The sequence below is a fragment of the Hyperoodon ampullatus genome (assembly GCF_949752795.1).
Source record: "Hyperoodon ampullatus genome assembly, chromosome: 10".
Classification (NCBI taxonomy): domain Eukaryota; kingdom Metazoa; phylum Chordata; class Mammalia; order Artiodactyla; family Ziphiidae; genus Hyperoodon; species Hyperoodon ampullatus.
The window spans coordinates 38,063,620-38,082,155 of record NC_136923.1 but is presented as its reverse complement, the minus strand read 5'-3'; the positions used below and the strand labels follow the sequence as shown (position 1 = coordinate 38,082,155).

The following is an 18,536-nucleotide window of genomic DNA, read 5'->3' as shown; positions in this document are numbered from 1 at the left end:
GTGCTTTCCTGTCAAGTCAAATCATACAAAAATGAAGAAGGAGTTGCTATATTGGTTTTTTCTTTTTAAGATTTTTTTCGATGTAGACCATTTTAAAAGTCTTTATTGAATTTGTTACAATATTGCTTCTGTTTTATGTTTTGGTGTTTTGTCCGTGAGGCATGTGGGATCTTAGCTCCCCAACCAGGGATTGAACCTGCAGCCCCTGCATTGGAAGGTGGAGTCTTAACCACTGGACCGCCAGGGAAGTCCTGCTATATTGGTTTTGAGTGCTGAGAGTAAATGTGTCATCCAGCAGTAAGTCTCTTAGGTGCAGCTTTAATATATTTGGCTCTTCATTTTTGTTATTGGCCTCTTAGATATGTAGCCACAAACCCAACTTTTAGCAAATAAAACAGTTGATGCCGTGGTTTTCTATGTATTTTATTTATTTATTTATTTTTATAAATTTATTTATTTTTGGCTGCGTTGGGTCTTCGTTGCTGCACGTGGGCTTTCTCTAGTTGCAGTGAGCAGGGGCTACTCTTCATTGTGGTGCATGGACTTCTCATTGTGGTGGCTCCTCTTGTTGCAGAACACGGGCTCTAGGCGTGTGGGCTTCAGTAGTTGTGGCACACGGGCTTCCTTAGTTGTGGTTCATGGGCTCTAGAGTGCAGGCTCAGTAGTTGTGGCGCACGGGCTTAGTTGCTCCATGGGATGTGGGATCTTACCGGACCAGGAATCGAACCCATGTCCCCTGCATTGGCAGGCAGATTCTTAACCACTGTGTCACCAGGGAAGCCCTCTATGTATTTTTATTTTATTTTATTTATTTTAACATCTTTTCTATGTATTTTTAAATGGCTGTTAAGTACAGCTTTATTTGCAAATCTTGGACTAAGATTAATTTGCATTATTAATCCTCATCCAGCTCTTCCACAAGGGATACGGATGGTGAGGGGCCAGGGCCAGATTGCTGGCCCTCCAGTATTCCCAATAGGTATCAGTTGTGTCCAGTAACTTTTTTATGGGGACAGTGTTTAACCTGAGGTTAAAAAGGCAGTTTTCTTGTGTCAGGGATCAAATTAACAGAGAACTTGTATAGACGTATTTACTGTCAAGTTCTTTGGCTTGAGAGCCAGATGATTGGCAGGTAGAATACCAAGAATTGCTAAAGGACTGGTTGTGTACTGGGTAGGTGAGTGGTCATTTTTCTGAGTTATTCACAGAGGCTCTTCGGTCCTAAGGACCATGCCTTACCATTATTTGGCATGTGCCTCAATCACTCAGGGTTTCAGAACCAGAAAAGTGATCCAGAAGTTCTGGGATTCCAGCCCCTACAAAAGGGGATGGAGTTTTCCTCTATTTTCTTATTTCTTACTTGAAGTATTGTTGATGTACAATTTATATTAGTTTCATGTGCACTATGAATCGCTATTTTCATAGCAATTCAACATTTTTATAGATGATACTCCATTTAAAGTTATTACAAAATAATGGCTGTATTTCCTTGTACTGCACACTATATGCTTATTGCTTATATATTTTACACATAGTAGTTTGTATCTCTTAATCTGAGTGATGGAATTTTTATAGCCTCCATTGGTGGTTTCTTTCATTCTTCATGTGCCTTTTCACTTGCTCTCTTGCATAAACTGAAGCCCTCTTAATTGTCATGTTTGGAAGAGGAGAGCAGCTACTCAGGATCTTTTTGAGTAGCTTGAAAGCTAGATGTGATTCTCCCAGCACCTTCAGTCTACATCCTCACAGGTTGCACTTTGCATATATAGGCCAATTTGATAGCTCAAAAAATGAGGAGATGAAAGGCAGTCAGTGGGTATTGGAATAAATCCTTGCCAATGCAGAATGGTAAGAGTGCACTCACTGATTTTTTTTTCCTTTGCCCTCCATCCACTATCTCAAATTCTGGAAACTGTTTCATTCTTAGCTATCTGCTCCAGGCTAGGCCATCTCCTAAGTCAGTGGATTTTTGTTCCCCCAGAGGATGAGATGTAATGATAGCTGTGTAAAGATACTGCAGATAAATGAGCTGAGGTTGTGGGGGAGGGTGAGTACCTCCCCAACTGCTGTCTTCTCTAGAAATCAAAGGCCTTCAGCCTTTCAGGGTCATAAACTAATTGTAACTGAGTCCATCAAGTGATTAGGCTATAAAAAATTACTTTAGAGTGAGCAAATCTCAAACACTGATTATCTAACCAGAACGCCAACTGGAATATCATATGTCTGCTTTTCAGGGCACTGTGATCCTGGTGTTAATGACACCTGCGACTTCATATGTGTGATCCCATGGTTTCTTGAGGGAGATGCGCTTAGCTGAAGCAATGAGATCATCTTGAGGTTCTGTCTGGGCGGCAGTAGAACTGTATTTCCTCCACTGACCCAGCAGTGAGAGTACATATTCCTAGTTCCTAGAATACTTTGACCTGCTAGATACAGTATCTGTGACTCTCCTGACTTCTCTTTCTCCACTTCTCCATCTCCTCTCCCTTCTCCATTCCCAGGCCGTTCTTATTCTACATCTCCACTTGTTACTGTTACTGTCTCCATTCTAACCACCACTCTTTTGATTGTCCTGATCATCATAACATCTTCCCTCATTTCTAGATATTCATCTTCTGCTCGACTCCCAAGTTTCCAGATTGACGAGGGTGCTTCCTGCTGACCCATAGATCAGCACCTAAACTCATCCTCCTACCAGCTAATCTCATTCATGGAGTCTCAGAGGCACTCCAAACTCCATCTAGGCTTGACTTCGCAGACTTCTAGCCAGTGGCTGCAGTGAGGATCCTTGAGGGCAGGGGAGGAGAGTGATTTCCAGGAGTCTGTTTCTTTGTGCAAAACTCCTAAGGTACAAGTAATGAGCAAAAGCCAGATCACTTTAGGGGACATTGCACATTTCCCAAGTTCTGAATAAAGCCCCTGGGATCATCTGGAGGATCTGAAACTCTTACAGTCTGAAGCAAGGCTCAGTTAGCCCCACAAAATATTCCTTCTTTTCCTTGCAGTGCATTGGTTCCCTGCAGGGAGAATGTGATGTCTGCTCTGCTGCCCTCTGTACAAGCCATTGCAAGGTTGAACCAGAAAATTGCATCCCGCCCTTTGGCATAAAACACAGCATCTCTTAACTTAGTCGTTTCCAACTAGTGGGACACCCTCACACAAGGTCTTCTTTGGTTACACTTGTTTCTAGTCTGCCATTGTGTCTATAGACTTCTCTGGGTTCCTAAACGTACAGTTTATGTGAATCAACCCTCTCATTCAATATTCACTAAGACCCAGTCAGGCCCTGGGCTGGATGCTGGGGAACAAAGAGGAAGACAACTTAATTTCCCAGACCTCAGTTTGTATTTAATAGAATAGTTCTCTGGATTTTTGAGATTATCTTGACTTAGATTCTTTTAGATTTCTAGCATGTTTCTTCAGAATAATGTATACTTTCTGCATCAAAACTTTTCTCAAGAAAAATGCTGAATTTTGCCTGAAAAAATGTGACTCTGTGTTTTCTAGGGTAGAAGTGTGATACTGAGTAAAAAAATGCTTTTGTTTTTGCAGGTCTTATCATTTCTCTGCAGCTTCTTCGTGGAGACATGGAACAGATTAGGAGAGAAAATCCTATGATATTTAATAGGGGATTGGCAATTACAAGAAAATTGGGATTTCCTGATGTCATCATGCCAGGTAAGCAGAACTTCTTGGGGCTGGGGTGGGAGAAGGGTTAGGAGGATTGAGTCCAGTGCTCCCCTTGTGAGCAGGTGGTGAACTATGCTGTGGAGGAGCCCTGCAGCCATTAAAAGCCTCTACAGCCGAAGTCAGGTTGCTGACTGCAGTCTGCAGCCAGTGGCTCCTTTGACTCTTGTTGGCATTTGTTCTTTTCCAGAAGCCCCCACATATGTTCACCAGTGCAGCACAGCAATCCAGCAGATGAGCTTTTTTGTCTCCTATGGAGACCGGATGGTAGGAATCAATACAGAACTTCTTATGGGGATGGCTTTTTATACTCTTCTCTTCAATTACATTTCCTAGAAGAGAATCCCCTCATAGGAACATCCTCTTTAAGGAAAATAGAAAATAGTGCCTGTAGTGTCAATGAATCCCAGTTCAGTTCATGTAGGAATAGCAGATATATTTGTATCAGAAAAATGAATTATAATGAAAATACCATAATGTATCAGAAAAATGGGTCAGGCAAATGGTATAAGTTAGGCACTGTGAATAGTACTATCTGGCCAGTTTCTCAGAAATTGTCTAACTCCTTTCATCTAATTCCTGATGGAGAGCCAGGGCAGAAAGTGGGAATGCATTGACTCTCAAGTGTGGTTCCAGCAAGTCAATCTCAAGTTCATGCTTCCTGGTCAGGGGGATGCAGGCCAAGCTAGAGAAGTGGATCCAAACAGGCCATCAGAACCAAGGGGGCTGTAGGGAGTGAGGGAAGGGTAGAGGCATGGCTCCGATGGATGGCAGGTGGTCTGATAACCAGAGAAGATGGGAACAAGGAGAGGGAAAGCAGAACAAGTAAATTGCTGTTTGTCTGGATGAATTATGGGAGGAGTAGCCCTACCTTTTCCAATGAGTTTTGTTTTTTTTTTTTTAGTGATGTGATTTTATTTTTTTTTAACATCTTTATTGGAGTATAATTGCTTTACAATAGTGTGTTAGGGGCTTCCCTGGTGGCACAGTGGTTGAGAGTCCGCCTGCCAATGCAGGGGACATGGGTTCGTGCCCCGGTCCGGGAAGATCCCACATGCCGCGGAGCGGCTGGGCCCGTGAGCCATGGCCGCTGAGCCTGCGCGTCCGGAGCCTGTGCTCCGCAACAGGAGAGGCCACAACAGTGAGAGGCCCACATACCCCCCCCAAAAAAAATATATAGTGTGTTAGTTTCTACTTTATAACAAAGTGAATCAGCTATACATATACATATATCCCCATATCTCCTCCCTCTTGTGTCTCCCTCCCACCCTCCCTGAGTTTTAATGTTCTGCTAAAAGTTTATTTGCCTTTGTTTAAAAGAGCCAGGCTAGACTAAACTGATTGTGACCACTCTAAATATCACCTATTTTGAGTTCTTCCTGGTGCTGTAAAATTCTCTTGTTGGAAATATTTGCCAGCACATACCCAGAGGAGAGTATGGCCTGAGTATAGAGAAGGCCTGTGTGATGGATTCCAGCTGCCCTCCAACTTCCCACGTTATGCCCAGACTTGTTTTCTGTTGCCTTTGTTCTCTCTCCATAGACACTGTGAATGCAGAGCAAGCTGCTGTGACAGCCTTCGTCTCCTGCTCATGCACACAGGAGGGTCTTTTGTATGGGAGTCCTAGGCCATTTAATCAATTCCTAATCAATTCTGTGTTTATCTTTAAATACTTAGGAGACTTCATGCTTATGAAAGGCCCCCATCTGACTGCTGTAGAGGTGATGTCCTCCACAGGATGTTTCTCCCATCCTGTCCCGACATGTTCCTCAGCCCTCTATGACCCTGGTAATCAGGAAAAGAAGAGCCCAGACATAGTCCCTGGCTTCTTGGCAACATGTCACTGAAGAAATAATTAGTGTTTACCAAAATTGTTCTGGTGATCTTATTTTAGTTAGGTATCCGGGCTCATGATATAGAGCCATATATTCTAAAAGATGTACTTAAAGTTCTTTCTCTCTTTTAAGAACTTGTTTGTCTAAGATTGGACATTTCCTTCCTCTTAGCCTTCACACAGTCACAGAATCAAAACAAAGTGAGCAGAGACTAGAAAGGAGCAAGCTTCAGTCAAAAATTTTTAAGCAAACTTTAATTTCAGGAGTTGCAGTATCCAAACCTCATCTATGGAAAGAGGTCTTTTTGTGGAGCACTCTGCATCTCTTTGTATCATTGGCACACAGGTTTATAAAGGATTTCTGAGAATGTTAGACATGACCATGGAAATAAGCAGTATCAGTATCATTGGTGAGGCAAGCTGAGTTTAAGGGGAGTTCCCCTCCTTTGGGCAGCTAATGGATCATTGTATGATTTGCCCTATAAGGCAGAGACGCTGGCAATCCTGGGATGTCCAAACTGGGGCCGTGAGTGTGCTCTTCGCTGTGTTGTCTGCCCTTGAAGTACTGAGTGCTGGAGCTGAAAGTAGGATTGATTCACAGGCAGGAAGTAGTCCTTTATGCATCTGTCCTCCCTTTTACCTTTCCTCCCCCTGAGGAAATAATTTTTTGCATAGATGGCCACTCTCAGGACTGTGCACTAACAACTGACAGCCCCCTTAATGCACCCCAAGATATCATCAGAGTAGGTTTTCCATCCTTGGGCAAGGGGATAGGGCTAGCCCTGCAGGTCCTGCTGGAGCAGCAGGAAAAGTGTGCAGCAGTGTCTTAAATTGTGGTCAGCCTGTCTTGGGAAACCATGTCTGTGGCAAGAAGTCCCTAAGTGAGGTCACCCCTCCACCTGCAGCTGGTCCACTCGTCACCTGTGGAAGTATTGTACTTGGGCTGCAGCAATCCCTCAGCCCTCACAGTCCTGGTGTGACCGAGTTACAAGAAGTTGCAACTTCTTGATGTATGGTCATATGAGAAATGAACAAGGAAATAAATTACGTTAGTAACTGTGAGCATTTCAACACTTAAGTCTGAGAAATTAGAGTAAATGGGAAAAATAGAATTATTCGTATACTGTGATTCTTATTGTGAAACTACCAGCACTTGGCAGAAACCACCAGATACTAATTTGGAGAGGTCCTTTTTGTCAGATGGCCCAGATAGGTCCTTGTCAAAGCATATTGACAGAGCTTACAGCTCTGAGTTTCAGCATTTAGACAAGTTATAACCACACCAGTATCTAACATACCATTTCAAAAAAGGTCTTTCTGATGGTCTCCTATTGCTTTCCATGAGTATGTACACATACACCATGTGACTGGTGTGAACAGGAGATGTCCTACTCTTTGCCACAGCTGAGGCCCTGAATACACAGCCATCCAGCTGTGCTCATGACCCATGGTGGTGAGCAGGAGGCAAGTCTGCCATTGCTGGTGTCCTGGGAGGTCACAGAGAAGGCACATCAACCCAGGAAATGTCATCCAAGATTATAGAAGAATAAACAGATGCAGGAATTTAAACCTTACTTTGAAACTGAGCACTTAACAGACTTTTGTTGCTTTGTCACCATATTTCTATGGGTATTTCCTCCTTCCCTCCAAACTCATTTTAGTTGCGTATGAAAGCTAATAACTCTATTGCACACTTTTGCTCCTTAGATTTTTTTTCAAGAAACTGGAGAGGAAATATTGGAGCAGGGCAGGTGTTTCAGGTGAATGAGGTGAATGTTGAAGTTAACATTGTTTTCTGTGACTCACTTGTCAGAATTAGCCAAAATAAAACTTTAAAGAAAACTGTCTGCCAAAAGACTGTAAACTGAAAGGAATGATTTAAAACCACTTGCTCAAGAATGGTCTGTACCCTTCTCCAGACCACATCTAAGCCAGCAGAGATGTGCCACCAGCTTCTGTGTAGTTCTCTAACTGTTAGCTTCCTGGAGAGTCTGTTCCCTGGAGTCAGTAGGAATACAGAGCTCTGTCATGCCCCTGTGGGAAATAAATTTTTTAACTTGTTTTATAAACCTTGAATTTTTAAGGTTATCCTTTACTGTGCGCGTTAATGGGCCAAGTTTCATGTTAGTTAAATGAGCTTCTCTCTTGTCAGAAGAAATCTGCCCTTTGGTTTAGTATGTTCTAGCTGATGGCCAAGTTTTTCCTAAAGCAGTAGTTCTCTAACTTTAGTATGTATCAGAATCACCTGCAGGGCTTGGAAAAACACAGATTGCTAAGCCTAACCCAAGAGTTTCTGAGACAGTAGGATTGGGATGGGACCTGAGAATTTGTATCCCTCACAGGCTCTCAAGGGACGGTGATGCTGCTGGTTTTGGACCCCCTTTGAGAACTATGCCCTAGAGAGTACTCTGCTTTAGGGATGCTTTGCCCTTCCCTGAGTCAGACCTGGCACAAGCTCTTCTCTGGGTTGCCCTGACCTTGCCCTTTAGAAGGCAGCTATGCTGGCATGGCAGCCCTCTAGGGGGCCCCCTGACTCTTGCCCTTGTGCTCAAAAATACACTCTGTCCTTTGCTTTGACCCCTGATAAAAAGTGCATGCTTCATCACCAACCTGCAAGTGATGTTTTTTTTTTTTTCCTCTCTTTTCCTGTTTGTCTTAATTGTTCTTGTTTCTCTCTGTGCTGTCCCTTTATTCTTGCCCCTTTCTTTCTGGTGCAGAGATGAAGATAGTTGGGTGTAAGTTCCTGCTTTTGTGTGTCCTGTCTGCTTTTGCCTGCTTTGTTTCCATCTTCATTTGTTTCATGGAATGTTATGTTGCAGTAGTGGGGTGGGGTGTCATTTACATTATTAATCCTTCATCAGCCTCACCTTTTGGGATAACTGACAAGACATTAGAGAAGCTACTAGCCTAGGCTAGAGACTGTGTATTACTTAGGGTGTTCATTAAGATCAGAGAAAACTAAGGACATGTTGGAATGTTTAGAAAACCTTAAAAAGCCCTAGGTGAATAGATACAGGAAAGGATTTTTATGAGACGGATCAGCTACTCCCATTGAAAAGAAAATGAGTAGTGCTTATCCCAAGCTACAAAAAATCAGAAAGGCAGAAAGCTGCTCTTTTCAACTCTGCTGGACACATCTCATGACTTTTGAAAGAGACACGACTTTTGAAAGAAAAGCTCTTCTCAGCAGAGTGATGAAAGTATTTACCACAAGTAGATTCATAGGACTGTGGTCAGTCTGAGTGTCAAATGAAGCTTTGGCAGTATCTCTAAGGGAGGGTTTAGGAATAATCACATCTGGTCCCACAACAGGTTGAAAGATCATCACATCCCTGATCCAAGAAAGGAATAATCGTATACAGTGATGTCACACTATGCCCATTCCTGTCATCCTGTTAGAGCAAAGAACATCACTGACTTTGTAGCAAAAGAAACCAGAAGTGTTGACACTGAAGACATGGTTAGAAAAATAAGGAACCTGTCTTTCCTGGATACTAAAGAAATCCTCCCGAGAGTCTTTTTTTAGTTTCTTCCTCAGAATAAGAATTACTACAACATAAAGCATTGGTCATGTGTCTGAAAGTGTCCATATTAAATGGTAGTTAACATCTCCACATCTCCATGAATGCTGTCAGGAGACTCCTATTCTGCCAAGAGACAGAATTGGCACCATCCCAAGCAGGCTGCTGTGTCTGCCGGGAGAAAGTTAGTTCTAGTTTTACATGGTCTTAAGGAAAAGAAAGCACTATCCACAGAAGCTCTTCCTATTCCTATCTAGAATTAGACAAGGCCTAAATAATGTATTTAATACTGTTATCCTTGAACCTAGAGCCTCCACACATGTGGTGTGAGTAATTTATACAGAAGGAACATGAATATAATAAAGAATCCAAGCAAGTCTTAGTGCCCAGGGACTTCCCTGGTGGCACAGTGGTTAAGAATCCGCCTGCCAGTGCAGGGGACATGGGTTCAAGCCCTGGTCTGGGAAGATCCCACATGCCACGGAGCAGCTGAGCCTGTGCGCCACAACTACTGAGCCTGCACTCTAGAGCCTGCGAACCACAACTACTGAAGCCCGAGAGCTGCAACTACTGAAGCCCGTGCTCCACAACAAGAGAAGCCACCACAATGAGAAGCCTGCACACCGCAACGAAGAGTAGTCCCCACTCACCACAACTAGAGAAAGCCCACGCACAACAGTGAAGACCCAACGTAGCCAAGTTTATTTATTTATTTATTTATTAATCAGAGACTTAGTGCCCAAACCTGTGTAGGCTGTCCTGGACCATTTCTCCTGGCATAGAATTCTATACCGGCTGGACCTATGTGGCCCCAAAACTTCAAGTAAGGCTGGAGTGTCTGGCAAGAGATTATCTTGCTAACAGATGCTCTGGTGCCTGAGCTGGACCTTGAAGATTCTGAAACCTCTACAGAGACTGCTTTCAGAAGAGACCTGCAAACACGTTGTGAGCTGTTTCTCCAAAGTCATGCTAGGATTCAGGTCTTTGGATGATCAGACCTGGCCACTGAAGCATGCACTTTTCTCTCTGCTGGATGCATCTCTGTCACAGTGCTCCCCAGCCCTCTGAGATTACTGGTAACTGAAAAGCACTGTTTCCTTCTAAGACCTATCACTCTCTAAGGACCCCAGAATGTTTCACGCCAATCCCTGACGCAATAAGATGGCCTCAAGTTCATTACCTTGCTCCTTCCCAGCAGCTGTTTATTGTAGACTTCTAGGAATCTGGATTTTTGATGTGTAGTTGCAGTGTAGTGATGGTGCTCTTGACACTTGAACACTCTAATTCAGGTATCAGCAAACGATAGCCCATAGGCCAAATCCAGCAGCCTGTTTTTGTACTACCTACCAGCTAAGAATGGTTTTTTACATTTTAAAAGGGTTGTGAAAACAAAGAACATGTGACAGAGACCTATGTGACCTACAAAGCCTAAGATACTTAATATCTGACCTCTTAGAGAAAAAGTTTGCCAACCTCTGCCTACTCTTAAGTCCCTAGTTCTCTGACATGCAGCTATACCAACAGCTGTCACTGGCTGCTGTGTGAAACTGTGAAAGGGACAAAGATTATTTATTCTGAAGCCCTCTTACAAGAACAACCTCATTCATTCATCTTCCCATTCAAGAAACTCCGTTGCATGTCAACTGAGCACTAAGCATTCAGACATGTAAGGCATTGCTGATGCTGTTAGAGGCTCTGCCAACCTTAGGAAGCAGAAGACACCTAACAAATGGAGTCAGGGCTGCCCTCAACAATACGCACTCCCACTCCCCGTGGAAAAGCCTCCCCCTTCCATACCCATCCCAGCATTCCTCCATGCTGCCTAAGAGGTGCCCAGCCCCCCACCCTCAGCCAGACTTCACTAGTATTCTTCACAGCAGACCCCCACTTTATAGTCCCCTGATGTTAAACCCTGGAGAGCATCAGAATTACCTGACGATTTTTTAAAAAATACAAGTACACAAGCCCACCCAAGACCCACTAGAATCTCAAAGGGTGAATATTAGAAATCTAATTTTAACAAGCTCCCTAGGTGATTCAAATACAGTCAGCAGGGAGTGGTCTTCAGACTAACCACAGAAACCACTGTTCAGGACTTCTCTTTCCCATTCTTATGATAAGGTGCCTGTCCTCATCCCTCTCTTGGTAATATTTCTTGGCCATTGGTGCTAAAGTTTACATGAGCCTCCTGGAGACAGTACCTTAACCCAGAGGCATGATTCCACTTGTAGGCTTTGTGAACATGTAACATACAATAAGGATAGCTGAAGAGCAGGGACCCTGGGAAGCTCTCTGTAAGGCAGGCCTGGGTCATTACATTCTGGAGCTTTTCACATTTGTTTCTTCTAGTTCCTTGAGAATTAGTGGAGAGCTCAATTTAAATGATCCTCCAGAGAGCTTTTGACAAGAAGGCCCCAGCACCATTAACTATTAAAATGCTGCTTTCAAAACTGAGGCCATAATTTGCAAAATTGCAACCCATAAGGCAGCCTGATACCTATTCAGACTGAGAACAACCTTGGTCTAGGCAGGTCTGTTCTCTAAATAAAGAGCAAAGATCTGATGAAATCAAGCTGCTTCAGTGTGTAACCCAGAAGGTACAGTTGCTTGTATTTATAAATTTTCTCAGCTAGACGATCACCAAAGCATTCTGTTTAAATAGAAAATTTTAAAAGAATGAAAACTGTAGGAATATCTAGCTCAGTCCTTCCATTTGAAATAGGCATTTTGGTTTAAAATACCCTGGAGGAGCTGCCCAGAAGCTATGAGCTCACTCTATAAAACCAAAACAGACCAAATTCTGTCATTGTCAATCTCCAAGACAATACCCAATTTAGTATTAGTATTTTATATCATATATTGCTAGGAAAAGTTTGAAATGTTCCATTTAGGGACATACTTATTATAATATGGTTAACTTTTGTACAGAGCCACAGACATTTATATGTTTGTACAAGCTAGACTACTATTGCTGGTAGCCAACATTTGTTTTAAAAGTCACGTGAATTATCTTGAGAATAACTGCCAGAAAGTGCTGATTTATACCACAGTAATTTTAAACAAAGCACCTATTCTTTAGATATTAAAATTCTCTAGACTATTCACTTTATGCCAAATTGTCCTAGAAATTGAATAATTACTTAAATTCCATAGAAAAGCTAATGTGTAACTAAAAGGCCTTTTATCAGGAGAAAGCTCTGAGGTGTCTGTTCCAGTTGTTAAAAATTTAAGGTGTAACCAACTCTGATTTATCCCATTATAATGGCATTAACCCATAGTAAAGTTCCCAGTTCATTTTGAATTTTACTTTCAGGGCTGATTTTATTCAGCCTCTGTCCTGGCGGTAGCAAACTGATGAATATGAGTTTTCCTTCTGCTTCTGCTAGTCTTCCCCACCCTACCTCCACACCTGAGTGCTGTTTTCATGACCTGCTAGGAGGGCCCAAGCAGGGATGTCCAAAAGAGGAAGATTAAAGTGTCAAACTCATCAAAATTCAAAGGAGAGGTTCTGCTCAACCCAAGAGAAAAGTGTATATGGACTGCAAGGATGGACACCCTGAAGTCTGTCCCACCTACCCAGCAGTTGCATTTGTGTGTGATTTTCAAGAACACATTTTCCTCTTCCCTTCATGGTAGCCTCAGGGTTATTTGTTTGGGGAAATAGCTTTCACACATTAGAGAAAGTTCTCTGCGCTTTCAGAGAATAATTGTTTCTCAGGGACTGCTCTTCCCCACTTGGGTCAAAGTGTTTTGAGAGTATTATGTGACCAAATAACCATGATTGCACTCCTACCGTAGGAAGGCGACCTGAAGAATAGAAGGTCTGGTAATGAAGACCCTCAAAGCCCAAGATATATGCCAGTCCTGGTCTATCACTGTTTCACGTGTAAGAGACACTCGGACACTTCCACAGTTAGAGAGGTGGGCAGTGCAGAAAAGGAGCCGTCAGTCATCGTGTATCTGACCAAACCAGAAAGCTCAGTTGCTAACCAAAAACAAAGACTTATGTCATTGTGATTCCAAGTAATGAACAGATTTAGATGTGCCAGTTTTTCTAAAAACTGAAGGAGAAAGAATTTCTGGCTTCTGAATTGGCTTGCTTTGCAAGTTAATTAATTGTTCCATTAATTTTTAGTTGATTTCTTCAGGCTGCTAACACGTCTTCACTTTGGCCTTACCTGGTTTCCTTTGTCATTTTCGTCCTTTGAAGAATTTTTTTCCCACGGCCTTTACTATTTTTTTTGGAAAGTCAAAAGCCCTTCTTTAGTTTGTGTTAAGTAAAATTCGTCATTTTATGGGTTTAGAAGCTTAGGGCAGCCTAAATAAGCTCCTTTTATGCATGAACAGACAATTCCATCCCCCCTTAAAAAAGGCGTCTGAGACTTAGGTCATTTCAGACTTGCAGTTTGAGCTACTGCTGCCCAGTCTCAAGCAGTAGGTATGGGCTGCATGGGCTAGAGTCAGAGCACGCAGAAGCAACAAGAGCACAACAGGCTGTCGCCCCAGTCCTTTGGCACCTGTGCTTTTGGAGAGTCACCTGCTTCCAGAGCACTTGCTACAAAAAGAAGAAAAACTGACAGTCCAGTGACCTCTGACTGACACTCCAGCAGGGAATGGGATTTGGAGGTGAGCCTCCAGAAGGAAGAACTACTTTATCCTCTAGTCAGACTCAGAAGGATTGAGGGTTGCAAAAAGAAAACCAAGAAAAAAAAAGAGAAATGATTTTTTTTGTTGGTTTTTTTTTTGAGGGAAAGGAGGGGGGATTAGTAGTTAAGACATAGACATGATTAAAATAAGTGTTATTCCTGTTGATTCTAAAATCTTTTCTCTCTGGGGGACTTAGATTACAGCTATTCTCCTGGAGGGGAGAGAGACTGAGCAGACACCTGAAATCTGCCTTTTCCCACCCTAGACAAGCTGTGGTGAACACCTTTAAGATTCAGACTTAGAGAGCACACGACTAACCAACCTGAGTACTGCTGCACTGATATTGGTAGAATGTCCATTGTTATTAACCAAGCTTGGAATGCCCTGAGCACCCACCTGGACCCTGGAGGATCCAGATGCTAGCCTTGTCCTCCATGCACATGGGGCAGAGTGGCTTCTGCGGTCATGAAGACATGACATTTCTTTCCCCACAGGTGATATCCGCAATGACCTGTACCTAACCCTGGAGAAGGGGGACTTCGAGAGAGGGGGAAAGAGTGTACAGAAGAATATTGAAGTGACCATGTATGTGCTTTACGCAGATGGAGAAATCTTGAAGGTAAAGTTTGCCAGTCAGTTTGGAATGGAGGCCAATCCTGTAATAATTTTAGTGCTTTTGTGGACTTTGTCCAGAGACCCATCCTCTTCAGGAGGAGCTGAACTCAAATCACCCCATATGCATTCTTCTCTGCCTTAGCCTTTCTTCAAGGAAATTCTACAGTATGCTCTGACAATGACTTGCAGTGTCATACAGCCTTTTTAGAAATTCTTCCTAGTGTCTGACCTGAATCCTTCCTGTTCTAATTTAGACCTATTCCCTCTAGTTCTGTCCTACATGTTACTTTTTCAGCCACCTGTCCAGCATCGAGCTGCCTAGTTTTGGTAACTGTTATTAGGTCCCACGCTTTTTGTTCCTTGAGCTAATACGGAAAGTTATATTTTCCTTTTAGTAAAAGGTGGAACTTAGGTACCCACTTGCTGTTAACCAAGTTATGTGGCAAGGAACATCAGACTCAGGCCCTAAAAGATGATTTCCAGCCAGTGCAGTACAAGGATCCTCTGTCACTCTTCATTAAAAGAGAAGACCTGGAGTGCTGTTTTTCTACTGTCATTATGTCAGTTTTTCCCTCAGTCAGTCATGGTCAAGTCCCTGGCAAATAAAAAGGCATTATTTGCGTGTCACTTGGCAGAAGGCAAATCACTCTTTTACAAACCTTGCTTCTGTGTGTTGACAACAGCCTTATGAGGCAGGCAGACCAGGAGTGATTGTCCATATTTTACAGAAGGAAAAAGGTAAAATTAGTCAAAATCATCTCCCAAACCTAGAAAGGAATGGAGGTAATGTTGAAATGGTGGTGGAAACAATGATTTGTGTGTCATTTTAAAAACCCACCTCAAGGACTAAGGCATTCATTGACAGCAGAGCTGTCAGCTGTTCACACCACCCTGTGTGGACAAGGAGCTGCTCCTGATTGTATTGTCCACAGCTTCCTGGCGGGCCTGGGACTGGATTTTCACAGCAGTATTTGGGAACTGGGGTCAAGTTAAATCTGGTCTACCTTGTTTATATCCAAGGACAGTCAGCCATGGGCAACCTAAAATGCCAGTGCAACATTAGGCCAAAGATTAGAAAACAAGCTCCACTTTATTATTATTTAATTAATTATTTAATTTTTAAAATTTAATTTTATTATTATTTAATTATTTTTCTGATCTGGAAAGTGCCATACACGGTTGACTTCTCCTGTGAATTCGTTGTTTCCTTTCTTAATGAGGATGAAGAGCCTACCTTAGTGATTCAGATCCCATTCAGATCCCACTCAGCTTCCCTCAAGTTTATTAAGCAATGAGTGCGGTTACCTCTGCCCCAAGGAAAACAAGGAGCATTGTGACTGCTCATTTCTTATACCATCTAGACAGTTGTTTCCAAAAGTACTGAATTTAAGTCATCTTATAGATTTGGCCTGATGGGAAAATGAGACCTGCACAAAGGAGAAAATTAAATGTCCTAGTGACATGGAAATCCAAGGGATCCCTCCAGGAAGATGGCACCTTTCTTTGCTTCTCTCTTCCAGGATTGCATCAGCTTGGGTTCAGGAGAGCCGAATAGGAGTTCCTACCACTCCTTTGTCCTCTACCACAGTAATAGTCCTCGCTGGGGAGAAATTATCAAATTGCCCATCCCCATTGACCGGTTCCGAGGCTCCCACCTGCGCTTCGAGTTCAGACACTGTTCCAGTGAGTGAGACTTCTCTCCACATTCCTTTGAGGATATGAATATAACTCTTTCCTCTCTGTAACAGAAGTAAGAGAGTTCTTACTATTGGGGGAAGAAAATTAGGAGTTGTGTACTCAGAGATGGGATATCATCAGAGGCTGTCCTTTGGACAGTGATTCAGAAACATGGGATCTGCTATTGGCCTGTTGTAGTGTCTGACCTGGATGCTGGATAATTGCCAGTGTCATTCCTCTTTGGGGGTTTCCTTTGTATGTATTAAACTCCTTCTTAAAGAGCCCCTGGTTTATCAAGACTAGCAGTTTAGTTTCTATTTGAGTCTAGGTTGCCTATGTACCTCGGGATATGAATGGAAGCCCAGTCTAGTACATTTCTCATCATTCTTGCCATCAGGTCGCTACCTAATTAATGAACAAAGTAAGGGACAAAGAAGTAAAGAACATCGGTGATAAGCCAAAAGGGAATTGCTGTTAAAAAGCAAAGTGTGTGGCAAAACAACTAATGCTTGGCTCTGATTGCAGCAAAGGACAAAGGGGAAAAGAAACTCTTTGGCTTTGCCTTCTCACCCCTGATGCGGGACGACGGCACCACCCTCTCAGATGATATCCACGAGCTCTATGTGTACAAGGTACAGAGCCTGGCTGTCTCTCACCCTGCTGAGACCACTCTCACACATGGTTCTCAGTTAGGTGGTTTTCACTGAGCGGGCCAGAGGATCCAGGGTAATGCGCTGGTTGAGACAGCAGGACAGCTGTGGGCAGTCTTTTGTCTTCTAAATGAGGTGAGCTTCCTCTCATAAGTTAATGCCAGCAGGGCCTTTGTTTTCCACCTCACACTCCACTAGTCATGGAAATCTATTACCAACCCCTCTGTGCTGTTATGGCCTTGGCTTGTTCATTCGGAGACCTGCTATTTGAGATTGGGGTTCTGTCAGCTGGCACTCAAGGTTGCCTGCATACCAGGTAGAGGCCACGAGCCCCGCCATGTTCTCTTTAAAAGGCATGTGAGCCGTTCTGGGGAAAGAAATGAAAAACACTTTTAAAGTGCTTAGAAAGCACTCTTCTAAGAGGACCTGAGGTCCAAGGTCCAGCCTCAGGAAGATGAGAGTAAACATCAACTCAGAAATTCCCTGGGACCTGATTTTTTATGGATGGCATGGTTCAAGAAACATTCTGTATTCTCTACTTTTGCCTATAGTGTGATGAGAATAGCACGTTTAACAACCATGCTCTGTACCTGGGCCTGCCCTGCTGCAAAGAGGACTATAATGGCTGCCCTAACATCCCCTCCAGCCTCATCTTCCAACGCAGCACCAAAGAGTCTTTCTTCATTTCCACACAGCTCTCCTCCACCAAACTCACCCAGAATGGTAGGTGATTGTGCCTGCAGCGTGGTGCCCTCCACTGTTCTCACTTGCTGGTCCATGTTGCTTATACATGTTAAAAGAGACAAATTATTGCTTTTTCATGCCACAGTGAGGGAATTCTTTTCATATGAAATTGAAGAACTCATTCGGCAATAGCAGCCTATGAGATTTTCCATGGTTTTAGCAGCTCCTGAGTGACATTCAGACTTTACAGATGTGTCTTTAGCCTTTATCTCAGCACTCCAGAGGCTGTTATACTGCTCGTAGCTATTTCTGTCCTTCTAGGTCTCACCTGTCCTTGGCAGGGAGAGTCTGGGCTTTGCTTGTCCATGACGTAGCCAGGGTTCACCATCTTTTGGGCTTGCTTCCTAGTGGACCTCCTTGCTCTGCTGAAATGGAAGGCCTTTCCAGACCGGATCATGGACATCCTAGGGCGGCTGCGGCATGTCAGTGGGGAGGAAATTGTTAAGGTATGGCTTCACACAATTCACACATGCTACCTGAGCAAGAATCTGGGCAGAAGGCCTCACTTCCCCTTGATTTCTGCCAGTAAGCCTCTAAGACCATTTTTCGAGGTATATAATTAGGTGAGTAGAAATAAAGCTATTTTTCTTTCTTAACTTCTTTTTTTAATGTAGGTATCACATCAGGTTTATTACCTTTTAGAAACGACCTTTAAGTTTTAAGCCCTGTTTTCTGTCTTGTTTTTCTTCCTAGAAAGCAAACTGGTAATTAAAGGGCAGTGATAAAAACACCCTCTCAGAAACAATCCCAGTGTGTGCTGCTGCCCACATGCCTTTAGGCCTCCTCTCCCTTCCTCTCTCTTCCCTTACTTTGTACCACAAATCCAGCCTGATGTCTTCTTGGCTCTACTGTCTTGATTATCTACAGGAACTCTGAATACTCTCCATTAACTGTAACTGTTGATTTTGCCCAGTCTCTCACTAGAGTGCGTAATAGGGGACCCTTCCTTACTGCCTTCCTCAATTGCTTTTTCAAGTACTTTAGTGACATTTCCTATCTAATGGCCTGAGCAGGCTGACAGCAACACTACCAGACACCAGTTGTTTTCCATAGGGCTTCTCCGCAGTGTGTAGAAGCCAGGTATTTGCCCACCTGTCTTTAGCTCAAGAAAACTCCTAGGCACTTCCTGATGGTGAAAGCCCAGTAGGTGGATTCTGCACA

At 43.2% G+C, this 18,536-nt stretch overlaps 1 protein-coding gene across 1 annotated transcript in view; it reads left to right on the top strand.

The window, feature by feature from the left end:
* Nucleotides 1-18,536, top strand: part of DOCK3 (dedicator of cytokinesis 3) — a gene marked incomplete at both ends in the record, with an annotated part of 415,489 nt that overhangs the window by 317,536 nt on the left and 79,417 nt on the right. The window contains 6 exons of the mRNA XM_079712090.1: nt 3,553-3,678; nt 14,184-14,308; nt 15,825-15,987; nt 16,507-16,613; nt 17,183-17,354; nt 17,724-17,821. Of these exons, the coding sequence (XP_079568216.1) occupies nt 3,553-3,678; nt 14,184-14,308; nt 15,825-15,987; nt 16,507-16,613; nt 17,183-17,354; nt 17,724-17,821 (791 nt within the window). The remainder of the gene's footprint in view (nt 1-3,552; nt 3,679-14,183; nt 14,309-15,824; nt 15,988-16,506; nt 16,614-17,182; nt 17,355-17,723; nt 17,822-18,536) is intronic.